The sequence below is a fragment of the Gossypium arboreum genome, chromosome 8, assembly GCF_025698485.1.
Source record: "Gossypium arboreum isolate Shixiya-1 chromosome 8, ASM2569848v2, whole genome shotgun sequence".
In the NCBI taxonomy this organism is placed as follows: Eukaryota; Viridiplantae; Streptophyta; class Magnoliopsida; order Malvales; family Malvaceae; genus Gossypium; species Gossypium arboreum.
Window position 1 is genome coordinate 18,571,291 of NC_069077.1, and position 24,875 is coordinate 18,596,165.

Consider the following 24,875-nt stretch of genomic DNA (forward strand, 5'->3'; position numbering starts at 1 on the left):
TTTTTGAGGAGAGCCGAAAGGTAGTTCAGTTTTCATTCCCTAAACTGTTAAAAAGCAAAAATCATTCTTTTGACCTTTCTTTTTTTTTTCATTGGATCTTTATGAGAGGGTTGTAGTTTAAATCGGAAATAGGATCTTTATTTGAATACCATCTATTAACCAGTTTTTTGGAAATTCTGTTTCGGATAATTGAACACCGTTATAAGTGCATTTAAGATGCATTTCTCGATTTCAACTCAGATCACTCAAGAAATTGAAATAATAACATACTGGATTGTCAGTGAAGGTAACATAATATATTTTCGGAGAATTGATTGGATTATTACCTGAGTAACTGAATTGAAATCTAGTGACTACTTTGTCAATTCCTCAAAATTGAGTGATTGTTTAAGTAAACTTTTTCACTTGTTCTTCTATTTATTTTTGTCCATAATCTAGCTATCGAAACCATTTTTTTATCGAGTTTTGGAAAATGGGAATCAACTTTAAGAAAAAACGAAAATGGGAGTCGCCACCAATATTTTTAGGTGTGATTGGATCACCTTATAAAATGTTTTGTTTTAAAACATTTAATTTTGGTCTACGAAAGTCGAGAAAACGGATTTGAGAGTCAGTTACGTACTAGGAAGGGTTAGCACCCTCGTAACGCCCAAAAATTGGTACCTAATTGATTATCAAGTGTCTTTAATGTCGGAAATTTGAAAGTTTTAAGATGCAAACCTCTTTTAATTAGAATGTCTCAATTTTGAAAATTAGGGTTCACTTGTATCAAATAAATCAAAATATTACATCCAATAAGTTAGGACATAATATTTTTAAGATATCTGACACTAAGTTAGCCTTGTTAGAAATCCCTATCTCGAAACAACGAAATGCCATATCCAATAAGTTAGGACACAACGCCTTGAAATTCCGAGACAGCTGCTTGCACTTAGAAAACCTTAAAAACTTAGAAGGGTACTTGACTATTCGAACTCAACGAGAAAAGTTGCAACCCAATAAGTTAGGGCACTACTTTTCTCGAAATTTCCAAACACCAAGTATTGCCTTTATTTTTGAAAACTTTAAAGTCTCGTTTTTTAGATCGATGCATGAAGGAGCATATTAACATAACATACGGGATAACATGTTATAGTAATAGGTAAATAAAAGCACAATAACTAACATATACATATAAGAAACATGACAATTTTAAATAAATAAAATATGCATAAAACACGATATATATTTATGAAGAATAGGTAAAACACATAAACATGTAATTCATCATATATTTAAACATATTGATAATAAAAATGATGCATGAAATACAATTTGACACATATATATAATAAAAATACAATAAAAATAATAATAAGTCCAAGACTCAACATTTAATAAAATTATGAGACCAACATCTAATATATTGACATAATATAATATATATATTAAAATATAAAATAAAGTGAGTAATTATTGATAAAAACCTAAAATATAAATTAAAAATGTTTAAAATAAGTTATGTATAATAATATAATATGAATAAAATATAAGGAAATATAATATAAAATAATAAAATATAATAAGTATTTTGCATATAAAAATATGGTAAAATAATTAGTATAAAAACAAAATAAATAATATATAATAAAAAAATATATGAGAAAGATAGATATTATAAGGAATATTGAATAATAAAAATATAGTATGTAATAAAAATATAGTATGAAATATAATATGGTATACGATAATAATAATAATAAAGTAACAAATATTTTACATATAGAAACATAGTATATAAAAATATATAACAAATAATAGAATTTAAAATATATATGATGTATAGCCCATATTATAGGTAAAATATAAAACAATAAATAGGATATGAGTAATTTTCATAAGAATATTATAAAATAAATAATATACATATATAAAATATATAAATGGAATATGAATATTATTATAAATAAGGATAATATATATACTATTATTTATTAATATTTTTAAAATTTATTTTCCATTTACAAATTTAGTAAATAATAATACAATTTTATAAAAATATATAAAGAAATATATAAAATAAAATATATAATATAATATAATTTATAGATAAAATATATGATAATAAAAATAATGGATAATAATAGTAATATATAACTAATATTTAAAAAAATATAAAGTATTTAAAGTAAATTAAAATATAAAAAGGATTAAAATTGAATTTAATTAGAAAATCTAAGGCTAATTTGCAAAATAATAAAAATTCTAGGCCTGATTTGAAATGCGCGTTAAATTCAGAGGACTTACTAGGCAATTTGCCCTAATCCCAGAAAACGACGTCGTTCTTCAGAATAAGTTTTAATGGCCATTAGGACTAAATTGAAGTAAATATAAGAGATTAGGGCTGAATTAAAATAATAATAAAATGAAATTATAAAACTTAAAATGCGGAAGGACCGATTGAGAAATTAGCCCATTTTTTAAAAACACGCGGATCCTTCCCGGGTCTCGGGTCAACGCGTGGATCCTAGCTTTGGTACGACGTCGTTTAAAGCTAATTGGTTTTAAGCGAAACGACACCATTTCGTTAGGGCTATATAAGCCAAATTTTAGTTTGGAAATCATTTGGATACCTGGTTTAAAAAAAAACTTAAAGAAATCCTCTATAGGAGGATTCGGGGTAGGCCTCAGAGCCTCGTCAACCCCTGTTCTCAGGCGCATACGCGCCCACGCGCCACCGCGAACGTCGCCGCGCGTAGTGGTCGGAGATTGGAAAATTTCCCGTTTTAGCTCAGATCGAAAGAGGTTCGTCTCCCTTTTCCTTTTTTAATCGCAATATATATGTGCATGTATTTAAAAGAAAATTTCACCTTTGTATATTCAATCGACTGTGATGCTTTTTGTATATGTGCGCAAGAATAAATTCTTTTGTTGAATCTCTATATTCTCTTTTTATTGATTCTCTCTGTATATTCCAAGAATGTAAGTCCCTTTTTTACAAATCGGAGGAAAGGCTTTATAGCCTTTAGACTATACATGTTTAGGAAAGAAATCAATTTATTTGCTGCTATTTGGTTTCCTTTTCTATTTTGTGTCTGCTGGTTTCTTTTGTCCTGTCTTGCAGGTATTCGCGAGAACATCACGGTAATGTCGATTCACACGATGATCTCGGCGTGGAACGAGGCCAAAGCCACGGCGCTGATGGAGCCCACTGGAACGGCACGAGACGAACGGTCATGACGCTTGGGATGCTTGCGGCGCCTAGGGTTTCTGAAACCCTAGGTCTCTTTGCTTTCTGTTTAACAAATTGGGCCACTTGTGCCTCATTTATTTTTTGGGTCTGGGTGTAACAGGTATGGGCTATCAAGTTGTAACTGGGCATAGGGTTTAGGTATTTGGACTACTGGGTTTTAATTTTTTTTGAGTTTGAAAGTTATTTGAACCTGTGTTTGGGCTTTTGTAAACTGGACTTTTAAAATAAATAACATTTATTTATTTATTTCATATTTCTGTTTTGGTTTTAAGGCCCGGTCAAATTTGGGCTACTACACTAGCAATTAACAATTTGTTTTTAGAATTCATCAATACATATCGTATCAGTTGCTGCCTGAGATTTTTGCTTTAGGCAAAAGCAAACTTTTCGATTCATCAGGGAATAACGAAATCCTAATCAATCAAAGAGTTTCTCTTCGGAAAAGAATCTCTTGTTTGTTACGCTTGCATCATCGTTAATTTCCTCTTGAAAAAGAAATCACTATATATATTTATATATTTGTTGTAGCGGTTGGCCAGTGAATCTTTGTCGATTTTGAAAAATGCAGGGGACGAAACTTCCTTAGCCTTATGACTTCTACTACATACGCTAGGAAGGTGTTCTATATGCGCCATCGGCCTCAAGTACGGTATCCGTATCCATTTTTTTCTCAATATTTATACACGTATTTATGTACGCGTATCTCATAGACTTGCATGTTTCCCATCTGCTGATTTGCATGACTTCATTTCTTATACTGTCTGTCGACCTATGGCGATGGATTTGTGTGGTTACGTGTGATTAAGGAACAGTTATTCACTACGTATATCTTATAGGTTAGGAAATAAGATTAAAATTTTTCGAAAATTTTGAGTGAATTTTTTGGTGAGTAAAGTCCTAATTCTCGTTAATTTTCTTTGACTTGAAGCAGTGTTTGCTAACCTATTTGCAATTGTACATGACATTAAGATGGAATGGACAATGAATTTGGTGGTGTTATATTCCTTCTGACATTGCAGTAAGATCTAATGGAACAGAGGACCGGAAGAGAAGGATGGTCTACCAGTGCCTCCGGAGTGATAAAGCATATTGGTGTTACGAGGTAGCAACTTAGTTGAAAAATTATCAAATGACCAAACTTTTAAAACAAAAGTCATATATTATATTCTCTTCGTGGAAGTGATAGTGAAGTAAGTGACATTTCATAGATCTGTCCTCCAGGTTCTTTTGTTTTGAATAGTGAGGTAAGTGACATTTCATAGATCTGTCCTCCAGGTTCTTTTGTTTTGAATCTGCGATCTGTTTTTAGCAGAACATTTGTGTTTAATTGCTCATGTTATCTGGGCAGAGTGGCTTGATCATTTATGTTGATTTTGTTTAAGAATTTACTGTTTATTTCTCTGCCCACTATCTTATATATAATAGAACTATTGCAAATGATATTTGTTTTAGCTAGTGCAAAACTCTTTGATCAAAAGGTTGTCCATCCTTGTAAATTGCATCACTTCTAAAGATGTAATCAAACTTGATTATGTGCAAAGTGAGGACCATGTAAAGCAAATGATTAGTGGGAGCTTTGTCTGTATCAAGAAGTTATTCAATTCAATAAGTTATCAAATTTCGAAGTTAAGCAATTTATCATCTTAGGTCATTTAGTCTCATGCATCTGAAATGTCTCCTGTTTGCTCTTGTTGGGAGTTGATTGTCTACAACGCCCAACGCATGTTTTTAAAAAAAATAAGAATTTTTTTTTTTTGCATAATGCATTTATTGTTCTTGATACAGTTATTATGAGACATTAAAAGGATTTGGTTTGTATATGATCAAAATATTAGTTCTTGAGGGCTATGAGTATGATGTATATAGCCTTTCAAATATCTTTGGATATAAGAAGCACTATCACGTATTCAGAGAAGGTTATAGAAACACTGGTTTTTAATGAAAGCATCTCTAGTAAACCATTTAATCATGAGAATTGGAGTTTTGCAAGTGTAGTAGTAGTTCTATTAGAGGAAATCCATTTAGGCACCACAATGGGGTTTGGGTTGAATCTTGTCCACTCAATGTAACTCCATATCTTATGGAAAGTGCTCCCCTCTTGTGCCAATAGTTGAGCAGCTTCACAATGACTCTGCAATTACAACAGTTCTGATCTTCACTCTTCTCCCATTAAGAGTTTGATCTATTGCATCTAGTTCTTTACATTCTACTGTCACAGGCTCTTTTACTCCAGTGCAGTGTTCCACGTCCCATGATACACTATCCTGCTCGTTGCTAAATGCACCAACGTCACATGCTGCATATGCATCACTAACAGTGTCTTCATTTCCTTCATCTTCTGAGGACACAAACATCTGTGAATCTCAACCCTGTTGGCAACCCTTCATCTGTTCTTCCCATCTCTATTCCTTGTTGGGCTTGTTCTTCAGGTTCATTGCAAACACATCTCCAAGTCTGGTAACTCCAGGTCATCTAGCACTGGCCAGAGAGAATGTACTGTCTTCAACAATGAATACATATCTTGATCATAAGGACACAACTGCCTTTGCATCTGTGAATTCTACTCTAGCAACTCAACCTTCGTTGTTGCCATTTCCAATTCATGAACAACAGGTCTCATCATTTCTTCTGTTTACCAAGAGTTTTATCTGTCCTTTGTTGAATCTGAAAGTTTATGCTTGTAATTAGCCATGCATAAATATTATTGTCTGTATTTGTACTGCTTTGACAAGTAATCATATTGAATCTTTGTACAAAAAGTTTTTCTAACCTGTGCCTTCGGCTGTTTTATTATTTAGGTAAATGATAAATATGGAGTTCTAGACACTGCTTAAAATTCATTTGTGTAAATAGTATTAGGCAGCTTGAGATATTACAAAAAGTTACTAGTTACATAAGATTGTTTAGCAGTCTACCCTCCACCACGGTTTACTGAAGAATTTGACTTTGAAGCCATGGATGAGAAGTTCAAAAGGGATGAAAGTGGGGCTACCTTGGGAAAGCAAACCAAAAGGATAAAGCAGGACGCATAAAGAATCACGTGTCAGATCAGAGGTTGGTGGACAAACAGGGTGTAGTGGTCTAGTGTCCAAATTTGATCCGAAAATATTTTTGGTTTATGTAATATGTACATGTCAGGTTTTTTCTATCCATCATTGCTAGTTCGAATTGAAGTCACAGCTTGTGTGAGAACAGTTATTAGTTCATAGAGGTTTGTATGAAGAGGTTTGTATGAACTCTATTGGTTTTTTCTGCAGCCTGCTTACGGAAGGATGACTTCTTTGACACAATTTCTTGCAATTCTCACTCATGTGCTGCAAGAATCGTTTCTGTGAGAGAATGCAGTTAGATAGTGAGGTTTGTTATATTTCTTTTTTTTTTCTTTTCTTTTTCACCAAAGGTTTGTTTTAATTTTTCACAAAAAAAAAAAAAAAGGTGCAAAAAACTTAGAAAGGTTAAGGCTTGCTTAATAATTGATTTTATGTTGCATTTTTAACTTTCAGGACTTTTGGCGACTTCCAACTTAGGTGTCATGCAGTTATGGACCTCTTAGAGGCTATGTTAAGGACTTGGTCAGAACTTGAGGGTCTCATATAACTGGAGCAGCCGATACGGCTATGGTAGGAGGGGCCGTGGGCACATGTATTTCTAATACTTTCAGCATTCTGTTTTATGCCATGGCTGCTAGAGACATTGCCATCTATCTTCTCAGTTTACATCATCAGCCTTTGGCAAATTGAAAAAAAAATCTCGAGGTAAATGAATGTTGTTGTTTAGGATTTTGTCATGAGCTCGCCTTTCTGCTGTACTATTTTTAAGGAAAAAGCATCATTGCATGCACATATGTGAATGATGATCGGCTGTCCACCATCCTTGTAGACTGAATTCCACCATCCCTATTATTTTTGCAGGATTTAGGCAAATCTCATCTACAATAAGAGATTGGAGTAAATAGGAGAAATGGGTTCAGATTGTAAAAATGATTTTGGTGAAAACATTCTTTTAACATGTAAAACGTAGCAGCTAACTTTTATTTGAATGTTAGGAGAAATGGGAATATCATTGATGAACAATAGGAAAGGGCATCATAATAAGAAGAATTTTGATATAGTCATGATGAAGACCTCTATGGACTGTGGAAGTATTTTTCTGAGCATGGTGGAATAGTACCAAATGTAACTGAGTCCCTTTGATAATCTATTTGGATAAATAGACATATTGATCAAACATTGTTGTGGTTTGGGCTCAAGGAGTGCTGCATCCAAATTTATACGAGGCCTTAATTTGCTTTGTATATAGTACATAAATTGTATGTATATAACTACAATGATTTGGGAATACAAGTGGTGAAACAAGGAAAAAGGGCATAAGGAAAATTTTTTGCAAGCTAGGAATTAAAATGACATCGTTGTCGCTGTGGGGGGGATGGACCATCCAGATCGACCAACAACCAACTTTACAGAAGAACCACCACTTTCATTCTGAACCTATTTTATTATTCCTTTCCTTAGGGAACGGATCAAAGAAATGGAGTAGGTAGCTGTATATGGTAAGATATCGCTTTGGGGCGCCTTCCTCGTTGGCTCTTGTTCATTCGTTTATTTGATTTTTATCCGATGGGGGGGGGGGGGGGCTACCGGCTTCTGCTCCGTCACTTGTGATCTTGGTGGACTTGAATGCATTAATTTCACACTTGATCTTATACATACATACCTGACTGTCGTTTGTTTAAAAAATTCAACACGCCATCATACGTACGTGTCTGTATTTTCTATCACTGTTGTTTATTTTGATTTTCATGCATTGATTTTGTGGGCTTGGTCAAGTACTTGATTGTTTGTAATTGTGATGGAGGCAGCTCCAATCAAGGTGAAGACGGCAAGTAGACTTAAGACCCCGGAGCTCAAGTACACTCCGTCTCTAACTAGGTAACATTCACCGTCCAACCATCCTTCTCCGTAGGGTTGTGCTCTGCTCATGCTCGTCGCTGCACTTATTAGGATTGCTGCAACTCCAAAGCTGATCCTGCAATATTTCTTTCTTTTTAATATAAGATTCTATTCCAAGTTTTTTAAAAAATTTTAATTAAAAAGAAAAGAAAAGCAAAGACAATCCATGTTCCTCCAAATCCATATCCAAATGTAATTAATTATTATTTTATTTTATTTAGTAGCACTAGACACCAACGTCCAAGACTATGTGTCTGCTATCTTTGATTTTTTTTATTTTTAGAGAATATATTTTCCTAGGCGCATCCAGTCGTTGAATGATCTGATCTGGGGGGAGTGGGATATAGAAAGGGGTATATTTCCAGCTGTCCACCCATTTTCTACAACTAGTTTGTCTCCAATCTCCTTCATATCTATCCCTTAAAAACCCTTAAAAATTCTAGATTCTGATCTACTCTACCCAATCAAATTAACCCACTTGTAGCTCCATTGGAAAATTCGTTACTTGGACCTTTTTCTGCTGACCAGGAATTCTAGAAATATTGAAAGGAAGGAAGAAAACAATAAAAGAAAATGAAGGTTTTTCATTTATGATTAGGAAAATGATACTGTCTAAGAAGCCGCCTTCTAATCCGGGATTAAAGTTAATAAAATTTTTAGATTAATTATTAGGCTTCCTCCGGTACATACCTTAAAAAATAGAAAAAATGTTAATTTTTAAAAAGGTCAAAAATACATTTGTAGCTAAAATTGCAATTATAGAAGGTGTTCCCCGGTCGGGTCCACTTAAATACAGTTGTACAAGCAGTAGTAGTAGTGGCCTAATTTTGTGTTAACATGGCTGGCATAGGCAATCCACATAACTGGTGGCATCAATATAATCAATACACATGCAGTGCAACACCTTACCAGGAAAACGCCAGCAAAATTGCAGTAAGAGTTGGTTTTTTAGGCTTTCTTGTGTTTGCACTCCACCAGTAACTTGCACAGAGTAGTACGTTCCCTATGATTTGAGCGGTGCAGAGAGAGACTGATGCAGCCACACCCAGTTCAAAGGCATCACTCTTTCCAGGCAAGAAACACATCTTTCCATCCAACTTCAAATCAACCTTCTGGAGAATTAAACCAACTAAAAACCCTTATCAACTAATAATAGCAAGGAATGAATTAATTTATATACATACCTTGGATCTCTTTGCCTCAGCAACCAGACATGCGGCGAAGGAGACAAGGCCGAGGGAGGCAAGGACAGAGAACATTAAGACGCAACCAAGTGGTTGTTTTCCCATATCGCAGGTGGCCGCTTTGTGTTGGGAAGTTGGAAGTTAGTGAAGAGAAGAGGTGGTGGCGGTGATCAAATATCCAGCTCCTGTTTCTGTGCGGTGGGGTGGGGGTGGGAGCGAGCTTTCTTGGGGTTCTTACAAACAACTGTTTCATTGACATTGCTTGTAAGGAGAGAAACCATGCATGTCTCTGTCGCTGTCCCTGTCCCTAGTTGGAAGTTGTTTAGATTATATGGGAAGTTTTTGGATGGGTGAAATCTGAACCAACACTTTCTTATTAAATTCCACCACCTCAAGAGTGAGCATTAAGTTACCACCGAGTATAACTGGCACTTTCTTCTCCTTCTTTTTCTTGCTATATTCTGCAATGGCGAATTGGCTGTTAGACTTTGATTTATTTTAAATGGGCATTGTAAGTAGAATAGAATAAATGAATGATAATATATATAATAGCATCTTATTTGATAATAATTCCTAAGCTCATATTTTTAATAAAATTATTTTAGAAAGTATAATTATATAGTGATCGTGGAATAAAAGAAAATTCTGTAACATGTAATTCATTTTTAATATAATTAAAACACTATGATGGGTAAATAGAATAATAATCGTTTTGAAAATCTAGACTATTTTAAATAATTGATTATTTCTATTTAAATTTTAAATTTTTATATTTATAAATCATCCGGGAGCTCGCCTTGGAAATTAAGGACCTCTGCCTTAAGAACGGGCCTCTTAGCCTAGCTAAGATAATATTGAGTTGATTAACTATTAATAAACATTAAAATGATTTCTTAAAGTAGGGAATGTTTTTATCTTTTCATATTCTATATAAAATTTATAAAATACAATTTAGACTGAATAAAAAAAAAACTCACAATAATACAATTTAACCATGACACTAAAATTTTCAAAACCTTAAACTTTATTATACTTTTATAGGGATAAATATTAAAATTATATATGAACTATAATTTAATTGTAATTGTATACTTGAACTTTGATTTTGTGCAATTTTATACATAAAATTTGATTTGATTCAATTCTTGTAAATTATTAACACAATTATGGATATAACATCGTTTTTGTTTATATACCGCATGCATAAATAATTATAGTTATTTAATATAAAATAAATTAATAAATTTATTTCTTTAAATGTGTATGATTTAATCAAAATTAAAATTTTAAGCATAAACATTTTATCCATTGCCTTTCTCGCCTTTCTCCATTTTTATCCATTGCGTTTTTCCCTTTTTATCTCATCTAAAGCATAAACATTTTACTTGAAAAACCTTAAATAAAAATAAGAAATAACAATCCATAACCTAAATCCCCATAAACCACACACTAACGATCATTTACTTCAAAACCAAATGCAATAAAATCCGACATTCATTCATTATACTTAAAGTGTTCAATACTAAATGAAAATTTAAGTGTAAGGCATAGAAAGATATTTACCATAAGTTTGCCCAAATACAAACATGGCTGATGAATGTACATGTTACTCAATTTGTCATAATTCTATATTATTATTAGCTAGTTGATGGAGTTTTTTTCTTTTTTTTTTTTGTTTACGGATTTAAGAGTAAAATCCTATGAGACTAGTAGTCTTGAAAATACGATCACATTGCGAGTTACCATATCCTTAACAGGAACATGTTTAATAGGAATTTATAAGGGTTGGGTGCAAACATCAATAAGAGGATACATTCCTTAACCCAATTACCCTTATAAAAATCTACATTCATGCCATTCCTTACATTCTAGATAAAACCATCACAAATCCTACGCCAAATACCACAAATTCCTTTCCATAACCATGACACATTACCCATATATAAGGATGTAGGTAGATTTCCCCTCAATTTATATTTGGTTCTGAAAACCTAAACCCATAACTAATTAGGTTTCTTGATAAGAGTAAAACCAATTTTTACGAGGAAAGCATCATTTGGACAATCAAGCTTGTTAAAGCTAAGGCTGCCACGTTTTGGAACTTTGCAGAGATCATTCCACTTGAAAAGATTTATCCCTTTCTTCTCCTCAATGTGTCCCTACACAGAGTTACAAATAATTTTATCAATTTAAAAGCAAACTCCCTTTGGAATAACATTCTATTGCATTATATAATTATGGATAGTTACTAACATTGCTTTGCCAATAATCGCCTCTGAACGTACTAACATCTAGAGTAGAAATCCTATACAAAAGATACAAAAGGCGGCATCCGCAAGTGTACGATTTAGGTTGTAATATAGTTACAACGGAGTAGGTGAGTACTGTAAGGATTGTACCCAAGGGAGCCTAAACATGAATAGATTTAATTAGTACTTTAATTGGATTATATTATGAAGAATAAAAAGAACGGTTTTGGTAAACTATATTAATAATAATAAAAGAAAATAAAGAAATAAATAAAACACGAGAAATCAAAAAGTAAAATATATCAAATCTGGTCATGGGTGATTAGCTTGCTTCGGTAGTCATAATCAACTGTCACTTCAGGTTTTCTCATTTAATCAACTAGTTGATATCCTAGAAGATCTTCTGGTCTTCTACTAGAATAATGAGTCGGCAATAAATATTTATCTCTTGACCTCACAGTCCAGACCGATTTAGGGTTAAGGTGTTTACAGATAGACCACACAAAATTTAGGTTGATTCCCACCTTAATGACTTCCTAGGGTTATCAGGCCTAGGTTTAGGCAGGGGCGAAGCCAGAAAATTTTTTTAGGGGGTCGAATGAAATTTTAATTTTTAATAGTCTATATCATTATAATTTTTAAATGATTAAATCATTTTTTATAATTTTTATAGTTTTTAATAGCGTAAATAGCAATTTTTCATTTTAAGAAGGGTTGGGGCCTTTGCCAGCCCCCCTAGATTCGCCTTTGGGTTTAGGTTTTTCCTTTCCTGAACAACTGATTCATTAAGAAACCCTTACAAAATAGTTAATTAATCATACCTCCACTCGCTAATCCCCCACAGGAGGATTAGTTCCTCATGGATCTAATAAATAATATAAACTTGATAGAAAGAATAAACATGAAGAATAATTCAAGAGAATAAAGTTTAGAAGAAGCTTGATTTGTATTTAGAATTAAGTGTTGAATTCTCATAGAGTTTGGTTGTGTTTCACAAATTTGATCTCCCCACAAAAGCAAATAACAAGAACTGAAATAAAATCTAAAACCTAAGAAAAGGGAGAAACTAAAGACTAAATCTAAAGAGAAAACTATACAATATCAAAGTTGTCCATAACATGTGTTAAATTAGCCTATTTATAGATTTTAGAGTAGTCATCGTCCATAACCCTAGGTCAGTTGTTGTCCCCGTGTTTACTAGTTTATTGTGCGGAGTAAAACGCCCCTGACTTATAATTATTTCCCATATAGAGGTGATGTCGTGACACACAAGGTCCTGTGTCACAATATTGAGGGTAGTATGCTCCATCTTCAGGGTGTCTTCAAGGGTGTATCGCGACATCCCCAAGTTATTTCGTGACATCCCTAGGTTATGTTGTGACATCGAAGGGAGTTCTGGAATTCTTGTATTCTGCTCCCTGTGTTGTGACACCCAATGCTTCGTGTTGCAACACAATGACTAGTATCGAATTAATACGCCTTTTAGTGGTCTCCTAAATATTCACAAAGTATATTAGCTCACATTTAGGCCTCATTCAGCCCCTAAGGTCAATAAAACACTCAAATTACACACTTTATTAAATTTAACTAAAATTGTGAAAACATAATTAAAAGGAAACCAAAATGCTTATGTTCAAGCTCCTAATGTGCGAAAACTAGTTTAATTTGCTACACCAAATTACGACAGATCAACCAACATGATTCTACCTGCTAAAGAAAGCATCTTAGCCTTTCACCCTATTAATTCTTTCATTGTGTTATCAATAATGTACTGAAAAGTTTCTTTTGTTACCCTCTGATGTAAAAGCGGAACACCTAGATACTTCACCAAATTACCAACATGAGAGAACCCTAAGCCACAACTGATATTCTCCTTCAAATTATGGGAAGCATTTTAATAGAAAAATATTTGTGTTTTCTGTACATTAACACTATTGCCAAAATTGGTACAAAAGCTCTCAAGAACCCTTTCCATAATCAATATCTAGTCAATTGACGCTTCACTAAACAACACCAAATTGTCTGTAAAGAAGAGATGAGAAATACCATGACCATTCCTGGAGAGCTTTATAGGTTTCCACACCTCTTTCTGGTTTCAACATTTATAGTTTGAGCCAAATGCTCCATACAAAGAACAAATAGATAGGGTAAAATAGGATCACCTTACCGTATGCCTCAAGGTGGGGTAAAGACATCAGAAAGATTTCCATTCCAGATAACTTACATGGTAGCGGAACTAACAAAATGCAAAATAAGCTGTCAAATAGTACTTGGAATGCTAATATCAGTGAAAGTATCCTCAATGAAGCCCTAATCAAGTTTGTTGTAAGCTTTTTCCAAGTCAATCTTAACAAGCATCAATGTTTTCTTGTCAGATTTCCTAGGCATAGTGTGAATGATCTCCTGTGCAATAGTAAGATTATCTGTTATGCTTCTTCTAGGGAAAAAACTTGACTGGTTTGGAAGGACCCATTTTTGCATCAAAGAATTGTGTAGAGACTGATTGGTCAAAATTTGGAGAGAGATTCAAGATTTGCCACTTTTGGAATCAAGACCAGTAGGGTACGATTTAACCAACTATCAAGCTTGCGACAATTTCAAATTTTCTTACAAACTCACAAACACTTTTTGTAACCTCCCTAGCTCAGCCTAGACATTATGGCCAAATCATAGAGGTTACATTAGCCACCAGAATGGCTAACAGACTCTAAACAATTTTTCGAAGAAAACCCTTAACTAGTCTAATTTTTGGAAAACCATAGTTTTTCCTTAGTTTAGGTTAAAACATTCATTTAATCAGTCATTTTTCTTTAGATTTCATTATATTAATAAAGGTGAATGCCATATAAAGTACATCTGTCTCAAATCATTGTACATTTTATTACTCCCAAGATGAACAGACAAGCTAACACTATGAGCTTCGTGCAAAATTTTCTATATAAGTTCTGGATTCTTCGGTATTCTACCTCTAAATAATAAACAATCATCGAGTCCTATCTGAAATTCTGAATCAGAAGTCGATTAATACTGTACTCGTTTAGCTCGCAACTCATTATCACATTTCTGAGCTTCGCAGATCTGCTGTAGAAACATTGGCTTAGCTTTTAACTTAGCTAAAATTGAGCCATCATCAGACAATGAAAATTGGTTATTCATCGCTAGTAAGGCAAACAAAGACTTTTTACTCAGGGCATCCATAACTACATTTTCTTTTCGTAGATGGTAATCAATAATAAACTCATAATCTTTTAACAGTTCGAGCCATCTACGCTATCTCAGATTCAAATCTTTCTGCGACATCAGATACTTTAAACTCTTATGATCGGTAAATATATGACATTTTTCACAGAAAAAATAGTGTTGCCAAATTTTTAATGCAAATACAATAGCTGCCAACTCTAAGTCACGTGTCAGATAGTTCTTTTCATATGGCTTTAACTGTTTGGAAGCATAAGCTACTACTTTACCTTCCTGCGTCAGAACACAGCCTAAATAGTTCAATGACGCATCACTAAAAATAAAAATTCCTTACTCAATTCAGGCTGAACCAGAACTAGTGCTTCGATCAATAGAGCTTTCAACTAGTCAAAACTTTGCTGACTTTTGCCAGACCATTCAAAATTCACATCTTTCTGTAATAGCTGTGTCATCGGTGTAGCTATCATCGAAAATCATTTTACAAATCTCCAGTATTATCTTGCTAATCCTAAAAAACTTCTAACTTTAGATACATTTCTCAGTGGTTTCCAGTTAACAATCGCTAAAATTTTATTCGGATCAACTCTGATGCCTTCAGCTGATACTATGTGTTCCAAAAAACCAACTTCTCGAAGCCAAAACTCATATTTGCTAAATTTAGCAAACAATTGTTTATCTCACAAAGTTTGTAAAACAATTCTCAGATGCTTGCATGTTTAGTCTCATCTCGGGAATATATTAGAATATCATCAATAAATACCAGAACAAATTTGTCTAAATGCGATATGAAAATTATGTTCATCAAGTCCATAAATACTATAGGTGCATTTCTTAAACCAAACGGCATTATAAGAAATTCATATTGCAATTGTGCTTTCAACTCTTTTAACTCTGTAGGAGCCATTTTATATGGTGCTATCGATATCGGTGTTATTTTCGGTACAAGATCTATAGCAAATTCAACTTCTCTAGCCAGCGGTAATCCAGGTAACTCTTCTGGAAACACATCAGGATACTCGCAAACCACTGGCACTGATTTAAGCTTTGACTCAGACATTTTAGTATCCAATCCATAAGCATCATAATCTTTTCTCACATATTTCTGTGCTGACATAGCTGATATCACAATAGGTAACCCATTTAATTTATCTAATTCAATATGAAACATCTTACCGTTTTGACATTTTAATACAATATGCTTTTGTTTACAGTTTACCACAGCATCATGCAAAAGTTAGCCAATCCATGCCGAAAATCACATCAAATTTGTGACAGCCCAAAATTGACCCTAGTCGGAATGTGGTTTCGGGACCACAAAACTGAGGCATAAAAATAATTTAATGCTCATTTTGATGCTTATGATATGTGTTAATTCGTGTGTGACATTTTTGATGTTTGATTTAGAGTTATAAATGTGAATTTCACTAGAAAAGACCTAGTAGAAAACTTTGAAAGTATGATGGGGAAATGTGTGATGACTAATTAAAGCTTGCATGCAAAACAATGGCCTTGCATGTCAAATATCCCTCTTTTATAGGAGGTGGCGGCCATGACAAGGAGTATGGGCTAAACATGTCATGAAACATGTTTTGTTGGTGCATTAGGGAAAAACAATAAACAAATAAGTATGGGTAATAAAGAAAGAAAAAAAATGTGTGTGAGTGAACCCCCTTTGCAGTGCATTGAGGAAGAGAAAAGAAAAAAATTGTTCATCCATTTTTCATTCTCTCTTGACCGAAAATACTAGAGGGAAGGAGGAATTTTGCTTCATGCTTGGTTTGGAAGAGGATTAGGAAGAGGTTTGGCTATACTTGCATCAAGATTAAGGTATGTTTGAGGTTGTGCCATGAGATTCATGCATGTTTCTAGTGGATAGCTTGATGCTCTTGTTAGCCCATGGTTCAAACCTTTGTTATATCATGGGGATGGTATTTGGCCAAGGTGGATTTTGTGTTAATGCCATTGCATGTTAAATATGAAGCTTGCTAATGATATATGTGATGGTGGATTGATGGCTCTTGGACTTTCTTTTTAGTATTTTTGAGTAAGACATTGAGTTCTTTGTTTAATCATGACCAAAATAATGGTAGTTGCTTACATCTTAATATCTATGAGTTCCTTTCTTGGTTCTACCATAGACCCACGAAGTATATGTTTATTTGGTGTTGTTGGAGATTATGATAGAAGCTAATGAGTGAGAGTTTGATAGATACTATGAGGTTAAACTTCATGAGGTTGTAAGCTTGTAATTTGGATGATGAAATTTATGCTTTGTGAAGGTAAATGGTGTGGAAGGAGCATTCGGCCATGGTAGTAAGATGAAATGCAAAATGTTAGTATTTGCTTTCTAGTGTATAAATGCGTATTAGCGAGTTTTGAATTTGAAATGAAACGAGATATAATCAATCTGAGTAACCATACTTGTAGGAAGTATTGAGCATAATTGGCCTCAACATATACATGCATACTCGGCCACATGAGAAGATTAGTGTTGCATGCTTTCGGTTAGAGGCAAGCATATTGATGCCTTTATCTTGGTTAGGAAAATCGACTAAAAGGGATGTGAGTTAATATGTTGAGTTGATGCATGATTTCACATGTATGTGACTTTAATGTCTAATGTATAAATATGGGCTAAGTGCCTTGTATTCCTCTTTTCGATGCTCAAATGATTAAGTCAATTTGTTTGTTTAATTAAGCTCAAGAGCCTAGAGGATCAAGTTGGATAAGGAAGGGAAGAAGTGATCGAATAGCCGCGAAATCGTTCGACCACATCCGAGGTAAGTTTTAAGCGATTAATCGTTGAGTAAATTCAATCATAATAGGACATAATGAGTTGATTTGATAAGATATGATGTGGCCATGATATGTCTTAAGCCCAAATGGTAAGTTCATAAGTGTTTGGACTTGGAAAGTTAAGAGCAAATTGTAATAAATTGCTTGGACAGCAGCAGTAATGTGATTTTAGAAAATCACTATAAATTGTTGGTGTGGAATTATAGGCTGAATAAAACATGTAATCAAAGCTTAGTTGGTCTAGTTTCTTATAAAAGAGACCGTGGAAGCAAAGGAATTTCCTATAAAGAGATATTTAAAGTTGTACGGGACAGTGTCGGAATGACTCCGAAATCCCCTGTTCTGTATTTGGAAAATCATTATAATTTGTACAAAAATGGTTATGAGATAAGATTTATAGTCTTAGACTCCTTAATGAGTCTAGTTTCAAATGGAATCAAATAAAACACATTATGAATTCTGTACAATGAAAAATTTGATTCGTAGTGAAGAGTGGTCAGATTGGTCAAACAGTGAAACAGGGGAAACTTTAAGAAAAATCTGGTATTGATTGGCCGAACCTAAAATTCTGAAAATTTTATGGATGAAAGATACATGAGTCTAAATTCGGGGAAAATTAACGGCAATTGATTTTGAGTTTTGTAGCTCCATTTATAAACAATTTAGTGACTTTTGCTCAGGAAAAGAAAACTGCTTGTAGTGAATAGGTGATTTTGTTGTAAACTTTGATGAAATTATTTGAGTTGCTTATGAGCTATTGCTGAAATTGATGTACAAGAAAAATATGAAATATGTATGAGATGTATATATGTGATACGGCCTAATGACCAATGTGATGAATGTGAAAGTGTATATATATGTGATAAGGCCTAATGGCCAATGTGATGAATGTGAAAGTGTATATACATGTGATAAGGCCTAATGGCCAATGTGATGAATGTGAAAGAGTATATATGTGATAAGGCCTAATGGCCAATGTGATGAATGTGAAAGTGTATATACATGTGGTAAGGCCTAATGGCCAATGTGATGAATGTGAAAGAGTATATATGTGATAAGGCCTAATGGCCGATGTGATGAATGTGAAGGTGTATATATATGTGATAAGGCCTAATGGCCGATGTGATGAATGTGAAATATATGTGTGATATGTATATGTGGTAAAGCCGAATGGCTAATGTGAAATATATGTGTGATATGTATGTGTGGTAAAGCCGAATGGCTAATGTGAATGTTGTAACATGTGATTAAATGTACATGAAACTTGGAAATATGTTCCGGGTGAGACCCGATGACTACGTGTGGAGATTATGTCCGGGTAAGACCCGATGACTACGTGTGGAGATTATGTCCGGGTAAGACCCGATGACTACGTGTGGAGATTATGTCCGGATCTCATTGGAAGCTACAGGCTCGGGGATCGTCAGCAACTAGTCACACTATCACTACCCACCGTTTGGTACTGCTACGTTTTGGAATATCTTATGGCATGTATGGAATAGACTAGTAGTGAGAGGATATTTTGGTCAATGTATAGGACTACCCCTTTTGTTGTGGGTCATGGACCCTTTGGATTTGTATAATTTTGGATAGCCATGCGAAAATGGCTTATAAATGTTTTGAGCATAATGTTATAATCATTCGATATGTATATGCTCATTAAGAGGAATGGAAATGTTTGGCAACGATCAGCCATTAGAATGGTTCATCTTGATTATATTTTGGACTATATATGCAAGAGGGTTAGTTGAGTCATAGAAACTATGTGTTAGATAAAGTCTACCCTAAAAATAGATGCTGGCAGCAGCAGTGATGTGGATGTGATAAATCACTAAAAATAGTAGAGATGGAATTAAATAGTTAATAAATTATGTAAATGAACCTTGATGAATCTACTTTCATATGGAAGAAATGAAACGGTCATATGAGTTGTATGTTAAGAGATATTTAGGTTTTTGTGAAACAGGGCCAGAACGGTTTCTGGAATCCCTATTCTGACTTTGGAAATTCATTGTAAATTAACCAGAGATAATTAGGAGTCATGCCATATATGTATAGATTCCTATTTGAGTCTAGTTTGTATAAAAACAAACGGTATCAGTATTTAAGCCCTGTACATGGAGATATCCCATTCGTAATGCATGAAGGTCAGTGTAGTCGAACCCTGGAATAGGGGAGACTTTAACTAATAAACTGTACTAATTGGCCCGACCAAAAATTCTAAGAAAAAATATGTAGATGGACATATGAGTCTAGTTTCAGGGAAAAATTACAAATCTGATTTTCGAGTTGTGGAACTCAAGTTATGATTTTTAAGGTGACAGTGACGCAGTTAGCCAGTCATCTGGAAAAATTTTTAATTGGACTGCGAGAGTAAATGAATTAGTCGGTTAGCACCTCGTGTTCGACTCCGGTAACGGTCTCGGGTACGGGGTGTTACAAAATTCATCGAACAATAAAAGCATCAAATTAGCCGAAATATAGTAACCTGTATCATTAACGGACAGTTCTTGCAAATTTTATCAACCAACACATACTAGCCAAGAGGGTTCAATACTTTAACCACAAATTTAGTGGACTCAACAGGTAAATTTTTACTAGACACTAATTTCGTGAAAACATATGAATGAGTCAACCTAGGATCAATTAAAGCAGTTACATCATTATCAATAAGAGAAAAAGTACCAGTAATAACATCTGGCATAGAAGCATCTTCGCGCGCACGAATAGCATAAGCCCTAGCTAGTGTTTGTGCCTCAGACCTTACAGTAGAATCTTTTGTCACACCACAACTACCACTCACATTTCCAGGATTACTAGGTGGTTTACCTCTTGTAGGTGTGTTGCTCGACCTCGAAGTTTGCATACTATCTTTTTTAGATTTCTCCAGACAATCTCTAAGATAGTGGTCAAAGGAAACAAGCTCCACTCTTCATTTGACACTCACCAAAATGTGATTTGTTATAGTGCTTACACTTGGGTCTGGTGTTTCTAGTATTATCCACACTCGTTACAGATGTAGCCTGAGATTTAGGACTGGAGCGTCGGGTACCTTTATCTTTATCGGAGTATCCTATAGAAGTAGTAGAATGGTCATGATATTTCTTTGATTTATTTGATGCTGACTGGTATGACTTTCCCGTCAATCTCTTACTTGAAGTTTTAACTTCAATCTCAGCTTGTCTTTTCTCTGTGCTCAACTCTTCAGCTTTATATGCCCGATCAACTAATAAAACAAATTCTTTCAACTCAAGAATCACGACTAATAATTTTATATATTCATTTAAGCCATCTTCAAACTGTTTACACAATGCAGTCTCAGTTGGAATACATTCTCTAGCATATTTTTTCAATTGAACAAATTCCCATTCTTATTCAGACGCTGTCATATGACCTTGTTTAAACTCCAAGAATTTTCTTACATTTCTGGTCGAGAAACTTCAGACTGATATATTTATTTCGGGACTCGGTTTGGAAAAATTCTCAAGTGACTTGATCTCTCAGCACAACAGAAATCAACATATTTCACTACTGATAAGATGAATCTTTTAATAAAGATACTGCACATTTAAAACATTCAGCCGATGAATAAGATAATTCATCAAAAACTTTGAAAGTATTTTCTAACCAGAATTTAGCTCTTTCGGGATCATCCTCAGCTGTAGCTCAGAATTCTTTAGCACTGTACTTATGGATTTTATCAATAGTTGGCTTACCAGCTGTAATAAGTTCTGTACTTTGAGGAATATCAGGAACCGATTTAGGAATAGGAGGGGGTAGAGGTTGTTGAGCAACCGGGTTAGTTAGTACAAACTCAGTAAACCATTCATTCATCATATGGAAGAAGGCTTTTTTAGCCTTTCCTCCTCGGCCCTCAGATACGGGCCCTGTACCACTCGAAGCTACCCCTAGAACGGAGGCTTGAATGTTACTCTCAGCTTCTTCAGAATTAACTCGGTTGGATGACATTGCTATATGAAAACATGTTTTAAAACGGTCAGGAGATATCATACTATCACAGGTTATATAATGGCATGTATAGCTAGACTCGTATATGCTAAATTAGTTTGAGAATCGACTAAATCATAGCTCTGATACCAATAAATGTAACACCCCTACTTGAATCCGTCGCCGAAACAGGGTTACTGTGTATTACCGGAATTTATAGAATAAATAAACAAAATTTTCACATCATATAATATTCATATCAGAAACCAATCAAAATCATACTTATTGTCCCTTATATGAACCATTGAGGCCCAAAATATGCGTTAGAAACAAATCAGGACTAAATCGGGTACTCAAAATTTTTTTCGAAAATTATTGAATTTTTTTCAAAGTTGCAGGGGACATATGCCTGTGTGGCCAGGCCATGTGACTCACACAGTCAAGAGACATGCCCGTGTCTCACGCCATGTGGGCATTCAAATTAGGGGCATAGGGCCGTGTCCCCCTAGCCCGTGTCCATACCTGTGTAACTCTCTAACTTGAGTCACACGACCAAGTAAAACGCCTATGTGGTAGGCTGTGTTGAGCATACTGACTTGCACAATTTTAAAGATACAAGGGACACACAGCCATGTCACCTGGCCGTGTGTCACACACAGCTGAGATGCACGCCCGTGTTTCTACCCATGTAGACAAAAATAGGCTATTTCCAAGCCATATTTTTCACCCAATTTGGTACCTACCTAAACAAAACAATTTTCCACATCAACAAATCATAACAAAGCATTCAAAACAAGGCAAAATCATGTTTTAAACATGAAATATTACAACATACAACCAATATGCCCTTAGGCACCTCAAATAACAATTTAAGAAACCTCAAATAACAATTTAAGAACATGTCAACCAAGTATCTCAAGTTACCTAGATGACCAAATTCATGTATGCATAATCAATCCACATTTTACTTTCTTTCATTCTACTATATCACTCATACATTAAACATGACAAGTCACTTATATATATACATCAAAATATACCAACAGAAGCCATTCAAATGACTTGTCTCAACAAAACATTTATATACCAACATTGACCAAAATAGCCTAAACATGCCATTATATCCGATATTGATTTACTAAAAGCACCAAAAGAGCGATGGATAGTGCAAAATATCTCCGACGAGCTTGTAACACTCCTAACCCATATCCGTCATCAGATTAGGGTTACGAGGCATTACCGATCATAACACAGTTCAATACAATCATTCAATTCAAAACATGCATAAAAATTATACCAACTTATTTATAATAATTATAAAACTAGATTAATAACCATCTATTCAATCATGTAAATCACAATCACATACATAACAATTTTTATTTATTTATTATTTATTAAATCACTTATTCGATCTAGCTAACAAACATCATATCATAATACATATACATTATTACACTAATAGCTAAACCATATGACCAATAATCACAACATTCAAATTTCTAAATAATAATCAAACATGTTTCATTATATCCATTTGTAAACGTCTATTTCATAAGTAAATTACTAATCATACCACAGATATATATACCTAAGCACATTCGTATATACCATTATGACAAGTCACATCTACGGCTTAATTTACAGTCAAACATATAAGGAGCATAAACATATATCTTCATATGGTCAGATATTATTGAATATTTTACCAAGTTCATACGCATTTCACCATATCAACATTAACCATTTTCGGACACAAATAACAATTCATTTCATATCTAATTCACAAGCTAAAAATTATATCTAAATGTTATACCAAATTACACATATACACGACCAATTCACATGCCAAGAATTACCATATTTAAAATGCAAACACATAACCAAGACACTAATCAAGCTATAAACATAATTCATATCCATTTCATATGTTACTTCTCATGCTTAATAATTCATACACAAAACCATTCATCTTTTAATATAAATATTCGAATATCCTTAATAACTTCCTTACGTAACATTTAAAGTATAAACATTCTTTACCATACTAAACCAAATCAAATATCAAACCATTCATCATATTTCATGAGTATAAATGCTGAATCACAACTAACTCATAGCTATCTCTTATATTTTATCACATTTAACCGAATACATAAGTACATAAACAATCCATAATCCAAACACATTCATCAACCACAAATATATATATCCAAAACACAAAACTTACATATCATATAATAAACATATCAAAATAATCTCCTACCATGTTCGAACTTAACCAAATATCATTTAACACATAATAACACCTTAATCAAACATAACAACCAAATTCACATATACTTTTATCTATGCATAACCATAGCTGAATCAATCACATACACATCCAAAATCATCAACCATTTCTAAAACATATAACACATATAAACTTGACTAAAGTTTCATATACTCACATAACATATTAGCCATTTTTGCATGGCTTAATATATACACTTCAAACTTGACCAAAAACAACCTAGCTTATACATGCCATAGGTTCAAGTGTAAACTTATCAAATACCAAAAATAGTTGATAGTGTGATAGACTTTGCTAACGATCCCTGAGCTCGTAACTAATCTCCAAAATCTATAAAATAGAGGCAAATATAAACACACACAGTAAGCTATCATAGCTTAGTAAGTCATAAGCAAATAAACAACTCAAAGATATAATCAACTCATTTAAACCAAATCAAATTATACTATCATAATCACATCAAATCTCAAGCTTACAATTTCATGTATTATATATATACTTTCACATATAAATTATTCATGGCGAATGAACATATATATACATTAACAAAGTATCATTCAATTTCCAAACCAAAATATCATTATCATACCAAGTACATATACACTTATATACATGTATTCATAAATCAAAGTATAACAATCATATACTTATTTATATTATATGGCGGATATACAATACAAATGCATATATGTTTACATTAGTAGCTTGTATAATTTGCATCACATATTAAATGGCCAACTTACCTTATTTTATTAAATAGGATACTCGGATAATCACACATAATTTACAATGCCAAGTCCTAGACGTGGTCTTACATGCTATCTCATATCGATGCCACTATCCCAGACAGGGTCTTACACGAATCAAATACAATGTCGATGTCCCAGACATGGTCTTAACCACATATATCGATGCCAACGTACCAGACGTGGTCTTACACGAGAACACATATAGGAAATCCTATGTCATGACATATGTATCCTAGCTATTCCTAAGGTTCATACGGGGCTTTCGAATGTCGTA

At 33.7% G+C, this 24,875-nt stretch overlaps 1 protein-coding gene and 1 long non-coding RNA gene across 3 annotated transcripts; one reads left to right on the forward strand and one right to left on the reverse strand.

Annotated features, from left to right (window-relative positions):
- The first annotated feature begins 3,532 nt into the window (after positions 1-3,532).
- On the forward strand, positions 3,533-8,418 carry LOC108480877 (uncharacterized). Its single transcript, XR_001870710.2, has 6 exons — positions 3,533-3,876; positions 4,164-6,286; positions 6,490-6,589; positions 6,736-6,987; positions 7,144-7,986; positions 8,091-8,418. It is a non-coding gene; the product is annotated as an uncharacterized LOC108480877 (long non-coding RNA).
- LOC108480875 (protein MODIFYING WALL LIGNIN-2-like) lies at positions 7,499-9,852 on the reverse strand. Of its 2 annotated transcripts, none has more exons than XM_017784002.2 (3): positions 9,366-9,852; positions 9,091-9,290; positions 7,499-8,257 (listed from the first exon to the last, which is right to left on the reverse strand). In XM_017784002.2, exons 1-3 carry the CDS (start codon positions 9,468-9,470, stop codon positions 8,029-8,031), a joined length of 534 nt encoding a protein of 177 aa, XP_017639491.1. In that variant the 5' UTR covers positions 9,471-9,852; the 3' UTR covers positions 7,499-8,028. The 2 variants fall into 2 exon arrangements, with proteins under 2 accessions (XP_017639491.1, XP_017639490.1); XM_017784001.2 differs by having other exon boundaries at positions 9,091-9,293; positions 9,366-9,851.
- Between the last annotated feature and the right edge of the window lie 15,023 nt (positions 9,853-24,875).